This window comes from Colias philodice, chromosome 5 (assembly GCF_061535455.1).
Source record: "Colias philodice isolate Cphi_HAF_F1 chromosome 5, ilColPhil1 Martin Lab GWU primary, whole genome shotgun sequence".
Classification (NCBI taxonomy): Eukaryota; Metazoa; Arthropoda; class Insecta; order Lepidoptera; family Pieridae; genus Colias; species Colias philodice.
In genome coordinates this window covers 5,525,108-5,551,605 of record NC_143090.1, presented here as the reverse complement: position 1 = coordinate 5,551,605, position 26,498 = coordinate 5,525,108, and the positions used below count along the sequence as shown (strand labels likewise).

At 32.4% G+C, this 26,498-nt stretch overlaps 1 protein-coding gene across 1 annotated transcript; it reads left to right on the top strand.

Moving 5' to 3' along the window:
- The first annotated feature begins 860 nt into the window (after positions 1–860).
- On the top strand, positions 861–24,521 carry LOC149488438 (lachesin-like). Its single transcript, XM_089695572.1, has 10 exons — positions 861–1,450; positions 12,698–12,801; positions 15,708–15,915; positions 16,082–16,237; positions 16,952–17,080; positions 20,644–20,781; positions 21,042–21,191; positions 21,684–21,752; positions 22,343–22,426; positions 22,673–24,521. The coding sequence occupies exons 1-10, from the start codon at positions 1,369–1,371 to the stop codon at positions 22,756–22,758; spliced, it is 1,206 nt and encodes a 401-aa protein (XP_089551698.1). The 5' UTR covers positions 861–1,368; the 3' UTR covers positions 22,759–24,521.
- The last annotated feature ends 1,977 nt before the right edge of the window (positions 24,522–26,498 follow it).

The window sequence follows — 26,498 nt, the reverse complement described above, 5'->3', positions numbered from 1 at the left end:
ATTACTAAGAGATAACAACACATTAATACATAAACTTTTACTACACAGTGACTACAATTCTTGCAAATATATAACTTTAAAAGGATTTTTTTTTATATAAACTCATTAAAGCAATTTAAACGTAACATTATTATCCCCTATTCCATCATTCAAAATAAAAGAAAATTTATAAAATACTAAATAAATTACACACAAATCAAAGTTCAAATAGCTATGATAAATACTATTATAGTATTCAATGTAAATTTGCCATTATCGTGAATTCCGACAAAGTTAAGACACGGTTGTCTTAATACGCGCCGGCACCTGCTGCGTTCACATTGAGTTCACGCTGATGTGCCAACACGCTCATATTTACACTACGCTTTCAATGCTTTCGTTTAGAAATTAATGCTCTAATTTGTTAAGTGTTAAGATGTTTGATGCTTTTATTGTTCCTTAGTTATTACAGATTTCAATAATGTGGCTGGGCGGATGATAAGTTTATGTTTGTGAAGACCGTTGCGTTTGCTCTACCTGTAAACAATCAATGGTCGATAATAACTTGCTGTAAGTTTAAAGGAAAAATTATATTATGTGAACTGCAACATTGCTTTATTGAACATTTGAGAAAGCTACGAAATATTCTGTATAGATAAATATTGTAGGATCTCTAAGTTACGAAAATTTTAAAATTTTGTAACAATCTGAATATTTTAAATATACCTAAGTGGTTTTTAGGCTTAAGGAAGCGAGAAATTTAGAATTGTTACTTAGCATCAATCTTTTATGTATCTACTTAAAGTTGAATCTCGTCATAATTAACATTCATTTAAATTTGAGATTATTCATAGCAGAAAGCGAAGTTGCGTAGGTATTTAACGCAGCACCTGCCCGAGGCGTCTCAGCGTGGCCGAAATTAATGCGACGCAAAGTCGGCAAAAGTCAATTACACTTTATTAAAACCGTCTCCATTTATATCAATTTGACGCAAACTGTTACAAATACTGGCAATGTTCTGTTCTTTCATCTGAGCGCGAGGTGGGAGTACGCACGCGCCGCGAGCGTACAATGCTCGCAGACAAAGCGCCGAGGCTCCGCGGAGCGAGCAGTAGGCAGCCGGAGTGCCCCGAGACAGCAGACGCGTTTTGGCGCCAAAAGCCGGCCCGTCTCACGCTCGCGCCACGCGACTTTATAACTGGCACCCGCTCAACCCACAATCGCCCAATGAATATTTAATTGAACCGATTCCTTTGCCGAGCCGGCGAATCAATGAGCGAACTTCATTGCCGCATCGGAAAAGTCATGATAGTATTTCTGTTGACATTATCGCAATAGTCGGAAAAGTTTGCTCGTAAAATGCCGATCGGGTAAAATTTTTAAACCAATATGAACTTTCTGCGATACGATTTGTGTTGTAAAGTTTTTTTCATACTTTTCGCAATTAGCAGTCCCATCTTGGCGGCTGACGGTAAGCAATTATGAAAAATATATTATAGAGTAATTACCTAGATTTATATTTAAGTTGATTAGCCGAAACTGATTTCGTTAGCTTTGATAAATGCTTCATCACAAAACTTATTAATCAAGAAATTGTATAATAAATTGTATTGCTTAAGAAAAGAGTGAGTGGGACGAATCTAATCGTTTTGAAACTTTTTACTTTGCGTTGTTACTCACAGCTTTCTTCTTTCCACTTTATTTAAACTTGAGTTAAAAGTATATTCTTAAATATTCTTTTGTTATTTTTTAACACCACGTACCTATTCAAAAAAACCTACAATAGAAGAAGTAAAGTTGTATTGTGGTCTATTTTAGTTTTATTAATGTAAACACGTATAATAATTTGATATATTTTGATCCATTTTCTTACCATTAAAAGCTTATTTCTAAAAACAACCATCATAACAAACGATGCGATGCTTTACTACAATATCCATCTTCATATTTTCAGCTTTCTCCTTGTTTGTGTACATAACATACTATTATTGTTTTTATAGATAAAGCCTTTCTAGGAAATATAAGAATCAGTCGTTATTTTTTGCAAAAAAAAACAAGTACATGTCTACTAATTAATACAGCATGAAACTCTTTCTTCACAATTTAATTTTACATGTCGTTAAAATTAGTAACTTAGATTATTAAATTTAGCATTAGATTCTTTTCTGTTAGGTATTGCTCCAAAAATATTTAAATGAATATTAGTTTAACTTTTAATTAATATAGTACCTACCTATGCTGCTACTTTCAGCTGTAGCAAAAGTGAAATTAAACTATATGTGAAAGTGAAATTATAATATAAATATTAAACTAGGGTATATGTATATACAAATAAACAAATATTTTATAGCAAATATTGTAACAATATGTGGAGTTTAACAACTCCGTTTTATTTTTACTAATGTTCGGGATGCGTTTATAATCCTACTTACCTTACTTCAATATAATCATAATATGGTATATTTATATAAATGTTTATATTGAATGAACACAACATAATATAAAAATGGTAGTATTAGAAGTCCACCTCCTCCGGACTTATAAATAATTCAATGTTTTTCTTCTCCATATTAATAAACATCGTTATGTTATTGTAGCTGAATGATAACGCGATAATTACTAAGATGATATAAAATTAAACACATATATGATAATAATATAATAATGTCTAATGAAACCCACTTATTTTAATTGAGAAATAATGAACCCAGAAAATATTTATATATTATTATATTATAAAAACTCACAATGAGATAGTTTCTGATATTTTTATTACAAAATAAGTTACAACTAATATATACAGCAATATTCATTGTCATTTAGTTTGTAAGTTAAGTATCGCTCCAAGTAATATTTCAATTACTTATGTTACAATAAGTTAATAAGTAAATAAAAACAGACGTTATTAATATAAAAGACAAGTGTTTAATATTTTACAACACTTAATTAAATATTTTTTAAGTTAAAATAATGTCGGTGGCCGGTGCCTTTAAATGTAAACTTTCATGGTTATAGTTTAACCTCGAATTTAGCTTAAACTCTGATGTGCACGACAATTTTACCAATTGAATACAAAGCTTGCAGAAACTCTGATACCTACAGCTAACCACATTTACTACAATTGTTAGGAAACTCGCGGTCAATTTTCTATACAAATATCTATATCAAAATTCAAAATATGAAAATGTCATCATCGTTACTCAAAATGTATCTCAATGCTCAATATACAAAATTTTAACTAAATTAAGAAAATAAAAAGTTTGAAAATGTATTCCTGATATTATGTTAAGCGCGTGGAAGTGTCTGCATACATGGAAGACTTTATTCTAATTATATTTTTTAATGATCCATCGCCTTCATTATTTTTACTCGGCGCCGCATCAATCAATGTTCACACATAATATTATGTTCCGAATATATTAATATCTAAGCATTATCCTTGGACAATGAATCATATTCAATATTCCGAAAGCCGAGACGAATTTGTCCCCGTTTATTAATCCGCAAAAACGTATAGATTCCGACAATTGGCATATTTTTCTGTCACGCCTGTTTCACTCCGATATCTATAACCCCATTATTCAACGGATTAGCTTTTTGCTGGATGAGCCATAGAATATTCAAAAGAGAATTGGATTTCGATCAATTTATATGACTATTAATCGCCCTTTGCATACATATTAATTGGTCTTTGTTTACTGTATACAAATCATTTTATAACATTTGGTTAACAATAGCACCCTGAGTTAATATTGAATATAATTTAATTTTAATTATTGCGGATTGAGTCAACCTCGTCAACTTTTCATTCATTAATTAATTTTATGCTATACTTAATTACAACGATTTTCGCATTGTTTTAAGAGACAGACCCGTACTAATGGTAATGTTCGGAACATCGTATAAACATTGAACGTTTTAATGCAATTCAAAGATAATAAAATAGCACAAGCGCGGTTTTCGCAAAGGGCAATGCATTGCGGCGTAGCCAACTGTACACTGTTCATTTACGTTTCGACCGCAATTCCAAAGTGAATTACTATCAGCACCAACTTGAATGAACTTTCCACGTTTGCTTGCTTTGAAACTTACCTAGAATCCTCGTGTATGATTATTTGTGAGTTGGCAGTGCTATGCTTCAATTTGTGTAAGCTCGAAATGCCTTTACAACTTTGTAGAGTGCGAGTTCATTGGTACGCCAATTGTCACATAAACAAGCCTCGACCGAGTTGAGTTACTCGACCGCAATGCCAGAAGTTACTTCTTTGCTTCATAACTTTCAATGACTTTAAGATCCACAAAGTTGACAACAAATATTCTTAAAAGTTATGCTATCTGCTTTCGCAGATTTAATATAATAGCATATTTTGCAATTTGCAAAGCAAACTTATTCTCTTAAACTATCTCTCAAATTATGTTAATACTACATAAACTATACTAACTAGGTACATTAATGATAAAGTATTACAAGTATCATATAATCTTGTAAGAGTATATTAATTATAACTTGCAAATATCCGTTATTAAAAATATAAAGCAGATATGGACCGGACACTACGTAGGATCGTGTAGGCGAGTATAAGGATTTTTTCTTTCTCTGTAAAAACAGATTATTCCAAGAACTAGAACTAAACGTAAAGTTCTTATTTTTTCAATAACGCCTCCTACAGACGAATTTTTTAATTAATATCGACCATATAATATAGAAATAATAAACACAATCAGTATTTTATGAATTTGCTTGGTAAAGAAAACTATTAGTAATTGCTTTTTATTAAGAAATACCCTAAAAACGAAAACTGCATGGCAACCTATCAATAATACAATTTCTTATTTTTATTTCACAAGACTATTTTGAAAATTATTTAAATATTTCTGACAATTTAATTAAAATAAACCAACGAACGAAGTTGGTTGTGTTCGCATAAATAATTGCGGGCACAAAATTACTTATATTGCAATTTCATTTGTCCACAAAATTAACATATATACATATACGTAAACATAATGGTTGTTCATGCGTGTCGAATGACGTTAAAAGGTCATATTATTTTTCGGAAAATTTATGAATAACTAAAAGGATACATATTCACCACAAACCGCATTCCGTTAAAATATTTTTGGTATTAAAAATTAATATTTATATTTAACGAATTTACTCTCGTCAAGATAATTCCCGGATCGAGCCCTGTAAAACTCATATAAATTGGATAAAATATGATTTGCATGCTATTGTTAAAACTGGCGTACACTAAAGGCAAAAATGCTCCCATTACGAGAGCACAGAAGGGTGATTATAACCACACACTGAAGCATTACCTCTTGCTTTAAATCTCTCCAGTTATGTATGATGAGACTCGCTGTTAGCCACTTGAGACTCTTTACGTGGGAGTCTTGTTATGCAGCATGAATTGTGTTGTGTTTACAAAGGGTCCTCAACACGTCCTTGTTGAAGATCAACATCATGGTGATACCAAATTCACGGTATGATATTATGATCACCTTCGTAGTTCATATCAGTGAAGCCGGAGATCCATAAATTTATTCTTTGTCATAGGCATATTGACTTATTTGACCAGTTATAGTAAAAATTGTAGTTGTTAAATGAACAAGATTGGACCGGGGAGGCTCTTGACGCAAGTTTGAATTATATGCCCTTATCTAATGTTTAACCTATCCTTATGAAACGAACCTACGTATAATTCAAACTTAACGACTAACAATCATATCTACAAAAAAAACCCTACAGATATTCTACAAGAATTCATAATATCTTATTCAAGAAGTTCAAATACATAGACGTACAATAAAATGTAGTATGCAAATTGAAAATATTTGAATTGTCTATAGCAGGTGTACTAAAATAATATTTGACATAATATTCTCGTCGACGCGGACGGATAGAACGGCATAGTTTGTTCCGCCTAATTAGGTATGGAACACAAGACTTCATAGTGGCACACCGCAAAGGTCATAATATTATTGCAAACTTACGCCCTCGCGTTCGTGTGAATTACGCAATATGAATACACAATTTACAGGAGCACATGTGCTTTGTGCGGTACAGACAATGTTTTAATGCAATAATGCAACTTCGTTTTTAGCCTTTTTTCAGTACTGCAGTGGGACGGATTTATAATTTACTAGCCGGCGAACTTCGTACCTACCGCCTTAGATTTAGATTCCTTGACTATGCTAAATGTGTACCAAACGGCGACAATTTCCTTAAACTCTTTATCGTTTTAACATAATGAATTATTTTATCTTAAATTTTTTGAATAAAATCAAATAACTGTATAATCAAATTTAAAAACTAATAAATTTAAAGGAAATCAATGTAAAAATAATAATAAATACCAATTCACATCAAGATAACCTATTGAACATTATGAAAATTTATACAGCCATTTTTTGAGTCATATATAAACACTTAATTCTGGCTTTGATAGAAAAAAATCGGTCCTCAATATTTTTAAATAGTTAACTACCTATATTCTGTTAATTACTCATACAATCTAAAATATAATCTCGTGTATAATGCATAATAATACAACATTATTTACACATGACAATACAATATAAACAAGGCTAATGGAATCTTAAGACCGAGTCGGATCATAAATCATTAAGCTCGGCTCAAAGGATCCACAGAATACAGAAAAAGGTAAAGGATTTTGCAAGCCTACATTAATAATATCGCAATCTTAAACGTATTTAGTAAAAATTAGATAAGAATTGACGCAGTGTTTTTAAAAAATAACGTAATTTCCTTCTTGATTGAAGCAATAAAGGTTAGTTTTAATAGATACCATTACAATTAACTTAATATCCATGTTGACATTTAAAAAAAATATTAAAATGAAAATGGTATCGATAAAATATTCACCACATAAATTTATTATTTCCAATTAACAGTAAACCTACACGTAGGTGTAGGTTTACTGTTAATTATAGGGATGGGTTTATTTTATTTAATGCTATAATTTTATTAGCAAATTAATCATATTATATTGAGTTTGAATTAAGATGTAGGTAACCTAACTCTTATTTTATTATTATAAAATAAATAATAATACTTCATTTAGCTCTAACACTGCCTGAATAAGTAATCCATCTAGCAAATTCATTGTGTAGTCATTACAGTAGAATCGACAAGTTAAAATATATTAACAAACCTACATCTTGTTCGAAAATCGGACCCAAGCTACAAAATATAACGGTAATGTGGTTACAACTTACAAACAAATCGATGCCCACAGTCGGTACTCTAAAAAAAATATCCGGGACATACGGACCGGACGTCAGAATCAAGCTTTTGTTCTTATTATCGCTTCTTTGTATAATTTAATTTATTTCATGTAGACGACCCATACAACAATTATATTACTATATTTAATTAGACTGGAACTTTGTAAACTTTTTAAAACGGACTATTTGAAAATTTCTGAACGGTTTCTTAACTTTATTGTTTTATTTAAAAATTGAATTTATAAATCATATAAAACATATTTTTTTTCCTCGAGAATCACATTTTTCATTTTCTTAAGTGAGCTCTTTAATTAATTTTATTCTAAAAAAATATTTTATTCCATAACCCTCTTTAAACAACTTAACAAACATAAACTTGTTTTTAACTAGATTACCATAGACACCGTTTATAATAATCTGTGGTACATTGACTCTAACGTCACATCTGTGTGTTCCCGCCAACATTTAATGAAGCCAATTTTCCGCGCCCGCTCCACCTTGCTTTCCTTTTGAATTTTCTCGCGTATTTTCCTTGTCATCCATCTCCTTCCGCGTTTTCGCGTACACAGATTACTGTTGATTTCAAATTCCTCTACCTCTGATTTGTTTTTCTTTTCCCAAATCTGAACGTCTATTTTCGATGTTCAATTTCTTGTAAAAGTATTGAAGGCTATCAGCTAATGTAAGAACTGTCCATGTAGTTACAAATTGTTTGAAGAAGATGTATTTTTTACTGTAGGTACATCTGTCAATAATTTACATACATTAGAGGTATAGTGCATATAATGAAAACAAGGAGAAAGACAAATAAATGTAGGTTAAATAATTTTGTTCTACATATTATATTATCTAATAAGCTAAACTCAATCAAAGAAAGCACGACACAAAACATAAAATGTGACAAATTAGAATTGAAATTTAGCATATTAAAATATTCCAGAAGTAAAATACTTTCCTATTACCATTCTTGGCACTTTATTTTGAAATCATAATGATAGAAGGAAAGCATGAATAAAAGTCGAAGAGGCCGGCACGGGTCGACACGGGCTCCTATAGTGCCATATATTTCGTATGTGCGCAACGTTTGCCATATTTCTTGATGTCTATGCCGATGCCGGCACCAGTAGCATTTCACGCGACGTTTACCGGTTTTTCGATGTGCGGTTTCCGCGCCACAATAGTATTTTATTAACGGTTGAACAGCGATGCATCGTAGTCACGAACTAAATGCGGAAAATGTGGTTGCTCACGCGGTATTGTGTAATTCACCTTCGCGTCTCGCGTTTCCAATCTGACGATATGAGCCGGAAACCATTGTCAGGCACTCGTGCTGACGGTGTGCTCAACGCTTTAAAGTTTCGCTCTCGCAATCTGCTGGCTGACCCCAATGTTATTTTTCTCCGTTGTCGAATAAACGATATGCTGCGAGTGTGTTTATTCTTTCTCCTTAGTTTTATTTAGCTTGCTTGCGAATAGATCGCTTACCAGCTCAATTAGTAAATGGATGTATCCGATAATTGCATTACGTAACTAGAGATTCTCTTTTTAAATCTGACAACTTAAAATTAGTCAGATTTTAAATTGATTTTGAATTGTTTTAAAAAGTGTTTATAAGAAGTTGCTAGTTGATAGAATGCTAAGTAACAAAAAGTACGTAAGAATGGTGCTAGCGTGTGAAATAGACATGGTGGTGCCCAGGTACAATTTATGCATCTGATTGGTGTCGCCTGCGAGGTGGCACGACGCTCGCACCGCCACAGTCGCCATCTTTGATTTATAACAGCAATATAACGCCAACCTGTCATGCAGATATTCTTATAACCATCGTACCGAGTTGATATTAGGCACTTAAAGAGTATTCTTTTCAATATTAACTTTTGTTATCGGTTGTAGATGTAGCAATAAAAGTTTCATTGTTAAACTTTAACTTGGTCAAACTTTGAGCGATTGGTAACTAATAATATAATTTGATAATTAAAAATTCAGTAGTAGCAAATCCCAATAATTAATTTCAATGAATTTAACAGTGTAAAAATAAACATGGTTACTTCGGCGAAACTGAATTTATTTCCTTTTTATTATTAATAAAAGTTGGTGAATAGGTAGGCTTACTTTTGGAGCGATCATGCAGTCTTCTTATTTATGCCTTTATTAATTATTCGGTAACTTTTAATTTATTGAATAAAAAATAAGGTACAACATAGACCATATTATATCAAATTGATTGATTATTGGCTATTTCTCTATTTTCAATGTATATATTGAATCAATGTTTATGCTTTCCTTGGTAAAAAAGCTAAAACTATTATACTTGAAATACTGAGAACATTTCCAATAGTCTCATTAAATGCGGAAAGCAGCGCATTGTCGTTCGAATTGGAACTAAAGAGCCTTGCATTCCCAACTTTAATAACTACACAACTTCTAAAAGATTTAATCCTTATTTTATTTCTGCAAGTGAATGGAATAAGGGATTAAATATAATCTAAAATAATTTGGAAAATCCAAAAGTGCACGCCTCATAATTTTTTTTAATAAATATTTATTAATTATTATTTTTGTTTATTTAATAACAATTAAACCACATCGAATCAGACCCTGAAAAATGAAAGGGTTCTATTCCTGAGCATACTCAAGCGTAAGAGAAAAAAAAAGACTCGATTAGTAAAGTATTTCGGTCGCTATCGTGTTAACAAGAAAAAGGATCCGCACATACAGACACACGGACGTCCAAGACAGAACTTTTTTAAACTGTTTTTTAACTAGTTTAAATAACAAAAATGACATCAAAAATATCATGAACGTTAAAAATAGTGTTTTTTCTTAATATGTGTGTGTATGTATTATCTTACAAGTGCAATGTATGATACATAAAGACATTTTAAGTTTGAAAAATCAGATGTTTTGCGCGAAGTGACAGTAGTACCCACCTCAACGCTTCGCTTATGAGGCGTGCAATACGTTGACGATAAACAAAGAATAATCAAATTTAATATTTTATGATGTAAACATATGAAATGCCATACACGTTGGCTACTTTGATGATTCATTAACTTGCTACTGTACCGCAAAAATAAACATTGTACTTTTCAAACACTCCTCCTTTATCGTATAAAACAGATTGAGAACAAAGATTTCAATTTAAATTATTTTACGATAATTTACTGTACACGTACCTTACTTTCTGCGTTTCAAAGTTTAATTAAAATCTCATTCTAAGGCGAGGGTCGATAGTTTCATTAAAGGCGCTAGTCGCTAATTGAGCGTCATGTTTATAGATTACTTCAATTCTCTGTTTCCCAGATCTCGATCGGCTGATGCTGTATCTAACCATTACATGGGCTAGCATCGATACGACGTAATTGCTCGATACATAGGTGTTCCAAATAACACGTATCGAAAGCGCGTTCAAGTGAATCTTGTTGCATTTTGCATAAAATCGATACTCATGAATGTACCATCGAAGCGGTAGCGCTGCATGAGACTCAACGATTCACATTAACCAGACTCGCTTTTATTTCCAAAATAATAATTCAAAATAGAAACGAACTGCTTATTTTTGACACTGGGACTTCCCAGTATAAATAAATAATAATAATCAAGTATGTCTGTAACTTGTCGTCTGTCGAATGACTGTCGATCACTAAAAACTTTAGTCCTGCGTTCTATAAAATGATTGATTGTATCAACATATTTAATCGATCGAAGATGGTAGATTTCAAGTTCGCAATAATCACAATCCGGCAAAATGGAATACTGTTCTGGAATTTCAAGTCCGTAATCTGTGGCAGTTAATTTACGTTAAAAGAGGTAAGCGGGGATTCGCGTATTCGAAACAGGAGCCGGGGTTCGCGGAATCTAATTTGCTCGAACGTGGACTTTTGTCTCAGTGCACTGGACTATGGCAATTAGGTAAATACGGGCGGCGAGGACTGGACTCATCGCGTGCATCTGTAAACACTTATTGACCTGATGACACTGGCAGTTAAGTAATCAAATTTCGAGTGCCCAAATGACATTTGCTTACCAACTCAGTTCCTATATTTAACCAATGGAACAGCTCTTTATACAGCTCCTGGTAAATCATTCTACGTGGCATCGTAAAACACAACTACAGCATGTACTTTAATGAAGTAAATTACACATTGAAATTTGAAACGCAATTATATTTATTAGTGGATACATTGAAGTATAAACATACTAAAGATATTATATTTAGAAATAGTTAATTTCTAAATATAATATCCGTAATAACCGTATTATAGGTACATATCATTAAATAGATTGTAATTGAAATAAATTAATATAAAGCAATTAGCAGAGATTTTAATAAGTTTAACCTACGAAACGTACTTTAAGCTTATTAAAAATTAAATTAAAGTCGCGCTTATTTTCTCTCGACACGGACAGGGTAATTGCGTTCAAGTCAGGCGTTTCCTCTTCCGGCTACGGTCACTTCTTCAACTCTGTGTACTTTTTGGGTATCAGAACTAAAAAAAACAAACTGATCACCTCTTTGACATTTTGAAAGGCATCTAATGCTACAAAGAATACCTTAAAATTGTTTCACATTTTTTACGAGGAATATTCCAAGGAATTCGTTGAGTCGCTCGAATATTTTAAAATATTTTCCAAGCTCGACAACACCATTTAAATTTATCATTTTAACTATTTAAACCACATTGTAGTTTCCATGAGGATAAATAATGTAAAGAGTTTTTGGAATCCTTTTTAAGGCGATGAGCTTAAAACAACTTGAATTTTTATAATTCGAAGTGTATAGAAAAGATCGTATGTTATAATTTCGTTACGTATTAGCGAGTTCGGTAAAAGCGCCGCAGACGATCTGTCTTACGCTGTATATTAGAAACAACATTTTCCAATTGTTTGTACGCGCTCGGTAAGCTCTTCTTTCATTAGAGACGTAGACGTCGCTTGCAAGAAGCCCGTTCTCTGTACAGTCAAGATTGATGGGCCCTGGATGGATTTGTTCTATTCGCGTTGCCTCATCAATCATTCGCGGATATTTTTCCATGTCTCAGGTTGTTTATCCTAAATAGATTGTAGCCTTTGAAACATCGCTCATATCGACATGTATACCGCATTTACATAAAATCTTTTCTGCTTGTTTTTGCTTTTACATCAAGTACCTCTGGCCATAGTTCTCATAGAATGGGTGGTTCTTTTTCATTTTATAATTCTGAAGTTTGTTCACGGGTTTGCTAGAAGTATGGAGGCTAGAAGAACTTAGATATTTCTGTGTAAAATACATAATAAAGATGTGGTACTAGTATGTATATGTATCTGTAATATAATTGAACCGAGTCCAATATATGACAATAAATTATACAAAGATAAAATTGCGTTGATAAAAAGGGGATATTACTGCGGTTTCCGATGTAACGGAACAACAAAAAGCGCCAAATGCGGACAATATAGAATGGAATATATTATCACGTGTTTGTTTCAGAGTCCCTATTTCCGCGGTTCGTGGAGCCGGTTCCGAATGTTACGGTCACTGTGGGACGCGACGCGCTGCTCGCCTGCGTGGTGGAGGACCTTAGAGGATATAAGGTACACGATTTTATTATCACGAAATTCATGTGAAACCTAAAGCCTAATGTGTCTTTAAATGTAATTTTATTTTTGGAGATCGCGTACGTTCTAGTAATATGTTAAAAATCGTGTACATTAGAAAAAATTACACTATAAAAACTTTTATTTATCCTTATGCGAAATGTAGTATAATAACCCCCTCTTTATTCAATATATTATATACATATATACGAAAGTCCTTTAAGACATCATTGTATTCTTATTAAATTAATCCATTTATTCACTACAACAAAAGGTCAAAACTATATTACATTACAATATCATTCAAATAATAAATAAGAAAATGCATAATCATTTTTATCGAAAACAACAAATAACAATATCACTGTTTCCTTTCTATGTAATAACGCTATGTAGTCCATAAAAATTCACTGCCGCTGTTAAGATTGTGCTATCGCATTATCATCTTGGGAAGTTTGGATATTCAAACGTTGGGTTAACATATTTTGATCAAATATAACTAAGATGTTATGGTATGTATTAGTCTGTTAGCTTGGAGGATTAAATCGTTGTTTGATTTGCATTATTAAATATTATCATTGTAAAGATAGATGCTAAACAGTCACCTAATAAACAATAGGTTTATGGTATTCAAAATTGATAATAATTGTACTTTACATACCTAATAGATAGTAAAATAAATCAACAATAAACTAAAATAATCACCAAACTTAATATTAAAATACAACATTACATTTCTTTGCGTATTATGCAACAGCAGCTTTTTTAATCTTCATTTATTTAGGGATTTTTGTGCAAAAAGACGATGTGAATCCCATCGTACCTTATACAGATGCTACACTTAAAAAAACATATACAATATACATAAACTAAAAATTAAATAACATTCCAGCTGTGTCAGAGATCCACAGCTTAATAGGAGAAATACAAGCAAGAAGAGAAATGTAAACAAACGCTGCATACGCATGTTTCACAGCGATTTCCGAGTAAGCACGATAATCAAACAGATGATTGAATCCACATTCATCAAAGTTAGCCGAACAAGATCCACATTACATATTCTACTGAGAGACCAGTTACAACTATAATTGCATAAACGGATACATAGTAACTGAAATTCCATACAACTTCGCTCGTGCGACGCACTAAAGTTTTAACAAGCCAACTTAATATCACTTTGCTCTGAAACGATTCGCCAGTTATTAATCATGCAGGACGGCTAGTTAGGAAAATTGGAGTGGCGTGTAATATGCAGATTTAATGTTAGAAAAAGGATTATGTCCATTTTTCTCTACACTATTAAAAGTTACACTGAAAATGCGTTTAAGTGTAGAAATACGTTTAAGATTGTAAATTTAAAAAGAAGATTGGTGAAATCTAAAAATCGGCTGTAACAGGGCTGGCATACTCTCAAGACATTTTTGCTCCAATCCAACTGATGTCTTCATATTTGTAGCATATAAAATTTCTATTGGGTTATAAGATTAACTGTGACGTCATTTAAATGATACAGGACATGTTACCTCATAGTTTGTTTATCTAAATATGCATAGAGCTTTGAGAGCAATAGAGGAATAGCTGAACATGCTAATGTACACAGAGCAAATACGCGGAAAAGCTGCTGAAAACGTAATACTCTCGATTGAACTATAGCAGCGAGCATAAAATGAAGCTGTTTATAACATAATTATTGTAGATATTAAATATACTTATAGGAGAATAAAAAGGTATTGCAAAGACGTTCAAGCATTGGTCGCTATCGTCTAAGCTTAGCGTCTTTGGGACGTTCAGTTAGCATAAAAGAAATGGCTCGTACCCATTGCCTAGCTTCACAGGGATGAAGCGTATAGGACGAGAGTTTTAAAGACGATTTAATATTCTTTGACGAATAAATAAGTCCACGCTCGCGTTCTGTGAACCATTGTGGTCTGGAACAAAGAGATTATTGAATTACCTCATTGTGTGCTCGGAATTGTGAATTATAGTGCAGAATACGAAATGACTACGTGATTTTTTCTATGAGCTCCATTACGGTCGTGTGATGTAAAGGATAATTTATGTAATGTTATTATTATTTAGTAACAACAAACATTATAAATCGAAAAAGAAAGAAATTAAATTCTGATAAATAAATAGTTGTACCTACATAATATTTACCTTCATTTCAAACCAAATTCTTAGAAATATAATTATTGTTTATTGCTAAACGTAACCCAATTTTTTATAAGTAGGTTCTTTAACTTCTTTGCCTTGTAATGTATGTAAGCTATTGTTAAAATATATCGAAGTAAACAATTAAATTACAAAACTTTATTTTATATTATTTTTACAGTGACATTTATTATAACAATCATTCTGATAAGAACAGATTGAGAAAAGACATCATCATAATATTAAGTATATCAAGCCAAATTATATTTTACAAGATGTCTTTCTCATGTGGTGCTCATAATTTAAAAAATTTAATTAACCCTAAAGTCTCAACCCTTAAGTCTTATCCACTTAATGAATATTCAGATCTTAAACTGTTCTGTAGGTAAATATTTTTTCTTTCACTAAGAGCAATCCACGTGAGGTTAAGAGGCATCGTCGGTAAAGAGGGCTCGATATACGTATTCTATTTATAGACTTACAAGTAGTGGAATGTGTTATAATTAACCCATTTTCAGAACTGAAATAATTTTAATAACGTTACATTGGTTTATGTAAAGTGAACTTGAGCGTAACAATATTGATTGCTTTATTTATTCATTATTTTACCGGATGTTTGATGAACTTATATTTTATCATACGCTAATTACATAAAAAATAGGTAAACTACAAAACAACGATAAAATATTGTTTTGAATTTATTTCCACGTCAAATACTTTCATTTTACTGACAATCTTGAATTTTAATCTAGGTAGCTTGGGTGCGAGTGGATACCCAGACAATACTGAGCATCCACCACAACATCATAACGCAGAACCCGCGCATCAGCCTGTCGTACAACGACCACCGCTCGTGGTACCTGCACATCAAGAACGTGCAGGAGGTCGACCGCGGCTGGTACATGTGCCAGGTCAACACTGACCCCATGCGCTCCAGGAAGGGCTATTTACAAGTTGTAGGTTAGTTCATTTCAGTTTAATACCATTGAAGTATTTTTCCAATAGAACAGTGTATAAATAACTGTTTGTCATATACCTGGTATAAGCAGTTTATTAAAGAAAAGAAACTGATTAAGATTTCAATTACGAAGTTTGTAAATTCACGTGATTTTCTTTTAAACCGTAGTGCCACCAATGATCATTGACAACATGACGTCCACCGACATGGTAGTACGTGAGGGGACAAATGTCACGATGGTATGCCGGGCCACCGGCTATCCGGAACCGTACGTCATGTGGCGACGGGAAGACGGCCAAGAATTCAACTGTAATGGCGAGTCAGGTAAACGAACAATACAATTTTCTAAGCTATTTCCTTTTGTACTCAGTGAAATATATTTTATTACGAATAACACAATCGCAACAAGATGGAATTTTCTTAACAAATATCCGGTCAAAACATCCTCTCCGGACGATAATTATATAGACTCACAGCTCACTCGCAAAGAAACAAAACAGATGGAAAAAGGGAAGTTTTTGAAGCGCGAAAGTACAAGCTTGAGATCGAGTGAGAGGGCTACGGAATATACTTGAACAAATCGAGTTCATAGATTGTCAAAAATAAAAGGAAACGGCGGACATTTTTAGATTTATTTCTCGCGGTATAATTTCGCGTAGAACGAATTTTATGTTTCCGTTCTGGATTAAACAAATTTGAAACACCAATGGCTTGTAAAGCGACCTCTTGGCGAAATGACAACTTGAACCAATCGTTTCGTTCAACACAACCCAATTGTACAATCTTCGCATAGTCGAAATATTTACAAGATTGAATCAGAAATTGAAAACGGAATTTGTCCGCTATAATATTGTATTAGATTTTCTTTTACATTTCGTCGAACAAATTCCTTTTCATACCTCGCAGCATGTTTGATATAACGTAGAGCGAATAGTTTTGCGACTACAGTTGTGCGCAAAACAAAGACTGGAAATACGATTTAGGAATGACATTTCCTTGATGTTGTGTATGAATCTTATATTATTAGTTTATTTACAGTGAACGTGGTTGATGGTGAAAACTTAACGATATCAAAAGTGTCACGTCTTCACATGGGTGCTTATTTATGTATAGCATCCAACGGCGTCCCACCATCCATCAGCAAACGAGTAGTTCTCATGGTTCAATGTAAGTACTACATTAGAAGTTAATTGTAATCTTTCTTTTTGTTTTATTTCAAACTAAACCATCAAATTAAAAATACGTTACGCATCAAGTATTTTTAGTTTTCTCAAATATAATACATTGAGTTCACTAGCTGATTTTTGTTGCCACTGGCTTTCCACGTAGTAAAATACTGATTAAGCTTACGTATAAACTGTTTAACTGTCGTATAAATTAATCACTAATTTGCTTTCTTACTAAGCTTAAAAAACTTGAAGGTACCTAATAGGGGTACAAAACCCTGGTTACAAAATATATTAACCAGTGCCAGTAATTAACTAAACTCAACTAAACTAAAAAACATAAAATCTATTAATCTTAAATAAACTAAACTAAACTGAAAAATATAAAATCTTAATAGATTTTATATTTTTCAGTTAATATCTTCTCTCCTTACAGCTTTAGGCCGGTTAAACTTATTAGTACGTCATCTATTTCATGAACTATTGTCAATTTCTACTGAATTGGCCGGAGATTCATGTTTCTAATCAAAGCTTATTGAGCGACTAGCATGTTCTCTATAGCTAGCTACATACGAACCGATTAAACTGACAGACAGACATCAATATCATTCCAACTAGTACGATCGCTATACTGTGGCTATACCTAGCACCTTGTACCTACAATCATGTTTCATTACCACATGTCACATTCTCACCACCTCATTTAATTATTTAAGCCCTCGTTATGAACTTCACGAATAAATATGAACGCTATAATTTCACATATAAATTTGAAAAACACGACGAAGAATATAGAAATGTAATAATGATAAGTTATAAAAATCATACCAATTTTTCATTAAGAGACGCAACGATTTCGCCTATTAAGTTTACCTCAAACGCTTCCGCTCTTACGTACGTGAATACTTTCTCGCCGTCGTTGCCTCCATTTAAGAGTCAGCGTTTAGAGATATTATTGAAGTGAAACTTCTTTATCGGGGGTGGACAAAAATTTTGTGAGACATTTTTTGCGTTACGCCGCGCGCGTTACATTTTTGCGTTACGCCGTACTCGTGACATTTTTGCGTTACGCCGTAGTTACTCGTGACTATATACATGTTATATTAAAGTGATCAGCAAAATCAAAGGGTTTGTTTTAATTCTAATTCCAGTGAATTTCTAAAAAAAGTAAATAAGTAATTATATCTATTTTTCTAATACTTAGGTGTAATAATGGTATTTATTTTTCTATGTTATTTATGATTAACCTCACTTTTTGATTGTATTTTTCAATACACTAACACGAGGGTGGAATTATGGTATCAATTTTTTCTAATACTTGAATGTTGATTGTGGTATTTATTTTTCTAAAATTGTATTTAAAGTTAACCTCAGTTTTTGATTGAATTTTTTAAAACACCAACACGTGGGCGTGATCATGTTATTTATTTTTCAAGTTATTTAAGCTTAACCTCTGTCTTAATATGTATATATTATGTACTATGTGCGTCATTAATTTCTGACTGTTTCGAGATTTGGTGCAAAATAAAACAGTGTGTAAATAAAATTAAACAATTGAGTAAAAGTATAATTTCATAGATAACACGTTGAGAAGTTCCCTGTATAAATATATAATATACATATCTTGTATAAATACATACATAATATGCCTATAGATCTTTACTCAATTGTTTTATTTTATTGATTTTTTACAAATTTTATTTACACACTATTTTATTTTGCACCAAATTTCGAAACAGTCAGAAATTAATGACGCACATATTATATATACGTTTTAATATAGAATATTTTTTATTTTACAACCTTTACAACTTGATCATTAGGAATTTATTACCTCTATTGTTCGAACAAAAATAAGTTACCGACTTTAAGAACGTGCCGACAATGTAAGTAAGTACACTATTGTTTCTTAGAAAACATTTTAGGAGTATACGATAATAAATCTATGACTCACGTAAACACGTGTTTGCTTGATTGGTGTCAGGTGTTCTATTATAATTTTATGAATTCAAAATTTATAAGAATAAACCTCAAACTCTCTGTCCAATCAAAATCCGCCTAAGTCGAAATCCTTTATAAGCTGAAAACGGCAGTGGCCGGCGTAAATATTCAAATAGGTAGCGAGGAGCGAAGCGACGAGCATCTTAGTTTAACTTTTGAACTACCGCACGAGCCGAGCGAGCGAAGCGAGCGAGTTGCATGTAAATATTTAAATAGGTAGCGAGGAGCGAAGCGACGAGCATCTTAGGTTAACTTTTGAACTACCGCACGAGCCGAGCGAGCGAAGCGAGCGAGTCGCGGCAGTGGCCGGCGTAAATATTGAAATAGGTAGCGAGGAGCGAAGCGAGCGAGTCGCGGCAGTGGCCGGCGTAAATATTCAAATAGGTAGCGAGGAGCAAAGCGACGAGCATCTTAGGTCAACTTTTGAACTACCGCACGAGCCGAGCGAGCGAAGCGAGCGGGTTGCAGCAGCGGCCGGTGTAAATATTTAAGTAGGTAGCGACGAGCGTGTGACTAACGTATTTCTTTAATATTGTATATAGTAAATTATTTTTTGAAAAATAAGGACATAAAGAAGTTTCACTTCTTACGTGTGTACTCTAGTACACGCACACATTTTTTTTTCTAGGGGCGAGTGCCGTTAACGAGTATTTACGAGGACACAACGTCTACCTGACTGTGCCTTCCGTCGGATCGTTCGTAATTGCGCCCAATTAGAGCTTTATGCTGACTTGAATACGGCGAGAAGGCGATAATGGCGATACTATCTCTAACCGAGCGCTTGCGCCGAGGACGTTTCATCCTGAAAACTAATGGGACGTTTCTTTCCCCCAAATCACATTCCGTATCTCAGCACGTTCGCAGCTCTCTAAATCTCATAAAGGATACGTAAAATTCTCACGTAATTTTCACTCGATTAACTAAGGAGACTTCCTGATGAATTCACCGTGATTTTCTATTATAGCTGCCCTAGCCATCCGCCCGCATCTGAACTATATAAAAGCTTAATATAATCTGTAGACTTATAACAGGGAAATTGACAGCTGCAGTCTTCCTTATAATTAAATTGTAACTTCAATATCAAAAGTTTCGTAGACAATGCAGGTTTGTAATTGCATTGTTATAATTTTACAGAAAATATTATTTCAAGTTAGTACAGCTGCGTTTGTTCTCAAAACGGATATGACGCCAGTTTATTTTCTTCTTGTATTTAATATTAAACCTGTGATTAAACTAAATAGGTGAAATCCAAAATACCTACGTACTTCGCTGGACGTAATAAGTCTGCTCAGATTAGGTACGATTATTTTTGGAATCTCTGTTTCCATGGAAATGTCGTCAATGCTGACGAGTGCAAAACTACCGTGCTTAATTGTATTACGTACATCAACTCGGTACTGTAATAGAAGACGACTACTAGACTTACTTAACTGAGTTTGAATTTATTTGAATTATACTTAACCACCTAGAGATAAGCAGCATTTCATAAATAAGCGTTTTATTATCACCACATAGTGCGTTATAGCTATTAACAGGGTGATTTATTAACGTATTTGGATGCAGTCCCACCGATGTTATCGATCCCAAATCAGTTGGAAGCTGCGTATGTAGGACAAGACGTAACGTTGGAGTGTCACACTGAAGCCTATCCATCGTCTATCAACTATTGGACCACGGACAGAGGCGACATGATTATATCAGGTCTGTCATATATTCTGTACCAAATTTATTTCTCAATATTATGTTTATATTTTCTAGATTATTAAAAAAAAATTAAGGATATGTTTCTTAGAATGAAGGTCAATCTTAAATCCAAATAACACTTATTAAGTATATTAAAAAGGAAATTAACATTACTAAAATCTAAACTGTAAGATCTGTAAAGATCTCGAAATGTAATACCTAATATTAAAAATTCAAGTTAAAAATATTGATATCGATATGATCATATTTTATTGCAGGAAACAAATATATCACATCGCTCAACGACGACGGTTACAGCCGTAAGATGAATCTTATCATTCGAAAAGTATCTTCTAAAGATTTCTCATCGTACCGCTGTGTCGCCAAGAATTCCCTCGGAGAGACGGACGGCCTTATACGACTTGACGGTAATGTCTATTTACATTCTAGCTTCTCATTCGAGCTAAGTGCAAAATATCCTTTCATTATTCATAACCAGGTTACATCCGATGAAATATTATGGCAGTATGGTATTGAAACTATTTTCATTATTGAGTCGTATTGGAAGGAGTATTTTAGAGTTAACAATCACATTTCGCTAAGACAGTCGCATTCAATTACAAAATAAAAATCCATACTAATATTATAAATGCGAAAGTAACTCTGTCTGTCTGTCTGTTACTCAATCACGCCTAAACTACTGAACCAATTTTCAATAATAATAATTTGGTATGGAGATATTTAGATACCCGAGAAAGGACATAGGCTACTTTTTATCCCGGGAAAATGACGCAATCCCGGAAATCCCATGGGAACGGGAACTATGCGGGGCGGAAACCTAGTAATAAATAATTAGTGATAGTTTTCATCATTTGAGAATGTTTTGCTATTGCAAACTAAACAAACAATCTAATTCACAGAAATACCAGCTCCATCAACTATAAGTACAACAATCAACTACGTCCCTACATTTCCACAAAAGAAAAAAGGTAAAAACAATAGAAGTATAACAATTAAATCTTGTAACAATTTTATTACAGATTTAACTGGACTCCGATTGGGCGTTTAAAATAATTTCAGTGTCATAATTAATGTCGAAATAGAAAGTCTCTAACGAAACCCTCCTTCAGCCGTGTTTGACAATTTCAGAATTAATTTTTCATGTCCGTCTCGATCCACCCTTTATTGTCCGAATGCTTATTGGGAAAATTGAAAATTCGATATAGCCGAGTAAACCACGATTAGACGAGCAATAGTCAAAAGTTCGGTCGGGCCCACGTGCCTTTTATACATTCATCGTCAGTAGGTGTCGAACAGAAAAGGTCGATGGTGGATTTTGTATTTATTGGTTTTGCCTCCGTCGCCCAATGCTTCCGTACAATTGGGTCGTTAGTAATATTATTGTGGGAAAGCGATTTTGTTTGCTCTTTGACTTATAATGTGCGTTTTTATTGTTACAGATTTGGGTTTTCCTCTTCATTCTTTATAATATTGTTGTGGCACGAAATACTTTGCCGAAATAAATTTAGAAGAGCAATATTGGTATTATTTTTGATACATTAAATATTTTCGTACCCAGGTAAACATCGAAATCGTTGGCGAGATAGTTCAGCTGAAAACAGAGTCATCGGGGACTACGAGGTCGAGGAATGGAAAGATATTGGTGAGTTATAATGTATTATTGGCACTTAAAACTATCTAAAAATTTGATTGCAATTATGAGTGATCACTATACTTTTACAATCATCAGCCTGTGAACATTTACAAGTTTTACCTACTTATTTATTACAGCACAACTTTTTGCTTATGCTTTCATTTAATTAAGTTTGCATTATCAATTAGTGAAATTATTTGTACAATTATAGAAGATAATATAAGAAATTCTCATAATTCTTATTATTTCAACCAGATTACGATTCAACGCAGTCCTCGAGTAGCGGAGCCGTCCAAGAACATTATATTCTCATCACGTTAATCTTAGCAATTATTAGCTGACATAAAACGTATGTATCAACATTATAGTGCCAATGACTCTCAACTAATTAACACCTTTCATTAATAAATATTAGAACAGTGATACGAGGCTTTGTGTCATAGCATTGTATAAAATATAGAATACCTTAGAATGTAAAAGGACGTTTGAAATATCTCGTATCTTCGTTATTCTTTTGTGTTAAAATTCCGGAATAGTGAAGTCTGACAACGCAATATGAGCAAAATGGTTTTGAGAGATCTCGTGCAAAAATAGTCGAAAACTGCACACGATTGGATCCTGGTTGTAAACCTATTGCGGCTCCATTGTAACATTCGTTAGTCATAACTCCAGTCGTAGTATTTTCTGTAAGTGCCGTTGACACTCTTGTGACTTTGTTCAATTTGTTGAAGTATTAGGTTGTTTTAAAGGCAGATTGTAAATAATTATTCTTATAAAAGACTGATAGACTCTATGAATAACGTGCCATACATCTATCTGATCTCATTATTTTGTACAAAATATTCCGTTGTTGTGGTTGGACTAGATGGATTTCTATAGACTTAGCAATTTAGAAAGACATTACGTAAACAAAAAAATCTATAGAAATAAATCAACGTTGTTAAGCAAGATAAATTGGTATGCTTTTGTATAGACTGACTCTATAGAGGCTATAATAAAAATAGCTCTTCCTTGTTTATTGTCATTTCTAAGTATTGATTTATCCTTTTTTGTGTAGATAAGTCAATATAACCGACAACATACTAGATAAATTTGTGTATCATGCAGTATGTGGAAAATTAATTGTTTTATTTTATGCATATACACGGTACATCGTTATATTCAGTACCAACATTAAACAAAAATGAAAACTTTTAAATGTTAGCGTACCTACATACTTTAAGTACCTTTACATAAAAAATGTATATACTATTCTCTAAAAAAAGACAATATTACGTGCTTTTTACATTCATAAACAGATTTTGTATAAACATAGCTTAAATTCAATTGCTAAATCATAAATAGTAACATAAATGGTTAATAAACTTAGCTTAAATTCAATTATTATGTAACAAAAATAAGAATTACGTAATATCTTCAATATTTTTTTACGAATCTGTTAAGCTGTTAATGTTCAACATAAAAAAATATGAAAATCACTTTAGAGTAAGAGATGCTGGCACATTCAAAGGATGCATTCTGAAAACTTGGTTCTGAAGGAGTGTCTATAGTCTAGACCCTCTGCTGGCTGTATAAGCAACAATCACCTGTGCGGCTATATTACGTGAATTTGTCAACCCATATCTATAGAAGATTTATTTTTAACATTTGTAACATAAAATTATTGCAATTCAGTTTCAATAAATGTGACAGTAGTCAAATTATTAGATGATTAAAAACAACATCGATAACTCCAAACCAAAAAATATATATTATAACAACTAAGTTGCTACATTCGAAAAAATACGTTCTCGACTAGTAATCTTAACTATTATCTAACAATATGAAAGTACTATTTTTTCGCTCTAATTTACGGTTTCTAACTCAAAATTCCTTTAATTAAAAGTATATTTTTTAATTGAATGTAAATAGTATTTATATTATTATGTGTAATATTGTTCTTAAAAGGACACCTAAGTTTCCCTTAGTTTGGGGTTGGAGTTGTCGACGTTTCTCTGTAAATATAACATATCTATAGAAAATATACTTTAAGAATTAATTATAAATAATGCCTATGTAGATAACGTTACCTTTAGTCGTTTATGTAAAATAAATGAATATTTCAATAAAACTTTGTGTATCATTTCAGTACAACACCAACAATAAACTTCTTTTCAATTGCAAGAAATACAACAATGATAACACTACAATAGAATTGAACAATACGTAGTTATGTACAATATAACTTAAGGGTATAAGTCACGGACCACTGAACTCATTCAAAGAAAAGCTTAGATATCTTGAGGGCATTGCGTTACTGAATACGAGCAAAGTATTGCACGACCCACTTATAATATGAAACTTTAACACTTCACAACTTTATTTCTCTCCCGTATCGCAGTACAAATCGCATTGTAGCCTAGATAATGTGGAGGACGGTGGCAAGACTCCATTGTTCTCGAAATTATTATACATTTGCTAGTTAAGCTTGTTTTGCATAAAATAATAAGTGCCTTGACGCTAAACAAGATGCAACCTCACAAGGCAAAATAAATTGTGGACTCGATGCGACTTTATATTTTATGAATTGGAACTAAACTAGATGATGCTACATTTTATTTTAGAGAAATTCGTACAATATCTCGCATTTGTACCATATTTACGTTTACAATTCTAAGATCTGTAAAAACATAAATAAAGAATAATAAATCGCCTCAATGTTAAAAAATCTATTTTTTATGATACATGAAAACATACTTAATTTGCATTGAATTTTGTACATCCAAATATACATTTTGAAATTTTGCATAATAGATCAATGAAGAAAGGACTATCTATAACAATACACAATAATACCAAAAATTTAAACAGTACAGTAGGTACATGACTTTACATTTATAAAGCCTTACTAAAAATAAAATTCCCATTTGAAAAATAACATAGGCCTATCATTGTGATGACTTTCATTATTTAAAAACTTTGAATCCATAAAAATGAACCACCATTAATAACGCCTCTTCACTATAATGAATGATAACAATTAATTATAATGCTCATTTGTAGCATTTGTTTAAAGGCTTCCTTTTGTCCAAAAACCATACCGAATTATTTCACAATAACTTTTGAATAATATTAAAGTATTCATGGAATAAGAAATAATGGTTACATTGATATTGCGTTCCCTGCTGTGTGGGAGATTTTTGTCTATTTCGTCTACTGTTTATCACTTCTGCAATATTTTTTGTCGAGATAAAAACAAAACTAAAATCTATCTAATATTTATGTGCAAAAATTTGTTCACAGTTATGATTGCGAAAATTTTGTTTCAATTTAAAAATTGGAAAGTATTGTTCAACTATTTTCTATTAAAATTTATCATAATATTATGTCATTTAAACTAGTAAATAGTAAATAATTAAAACGAGGCGTATCAATGGATCCATACCCTTTACGTATTCGCAATTCACGTTCCTATAAAATGAGCATCGTGTCTTTCATAAAGAATGTGTGACAATATATTACTAAGTTATAAGGAAATAAAATTCTCGTTTCTAGAGGGTTCAATCAAGCAAAAAACATTTCATTTTTTATAGCCGATAACCTTCTATAAAGAAAAAGTATAAAAATAATAAGGCGTCATGGAGAGAAATAAAATATAATAATGGCTCCCCCTTCTTCGTCGTCCAAAGGATATGTGTATTGTAAAGCTTTAAACAATCTTTCGGATTAGCGATACACGTATGTTGTAATAGTCCGGGATACATCGCCCATTTTTTCAAGTGATTACTATCAAGCTAATTTTTCGTGAGTAGCTTTATTTTGATGAGATGCCCAATAATTTCATGTACAAAACTCTCGATTGTGGTAGCTACCAGAGGAAACAAGGATAAAATATTTTGATTTGATGGTTCTCAAATATTAATTACTACTTAACTGAATGTTTTTTTTTTGTTCAATCTCAAGATAATTATCTAAATTATTCGAAAAAATATTTGTCCTACAAAATCTATGGTTTGATCAAAGAGTCCCCCTTTCCAATGTGTATCGATAACGAAGTCATCATAAATGATTACTAACCAGCTGATTTTTATATTTTCACTTA

What these genes read in the sequence shown, in the direction of transcription:
- LOC149488438 (XM_089695572.1), top strand. Translation starts at nt 1,369, where the DNA reads ATGAACTTTCTGCGATACGATTTGTGTTGTAAAGTTTTTTTCATACTT. An exon ending in AGTAGTTCTCATGGTTCAAT is followed by an intron (nt 17,081 to 20,643) that starts GTAAGTACTACA and finishes ATTTGGATGCAG; the next exon opens with TCCCACCGATGTTATCGATC. An exon ending in AGGCGACATGATTATATCAG is followed by an intron (nt 20,782 to 21,041) that starts GTCTGTCATATA and finishes ATTTTATTGCAG; the next exon opens with GAAACAAATATATCACATCG.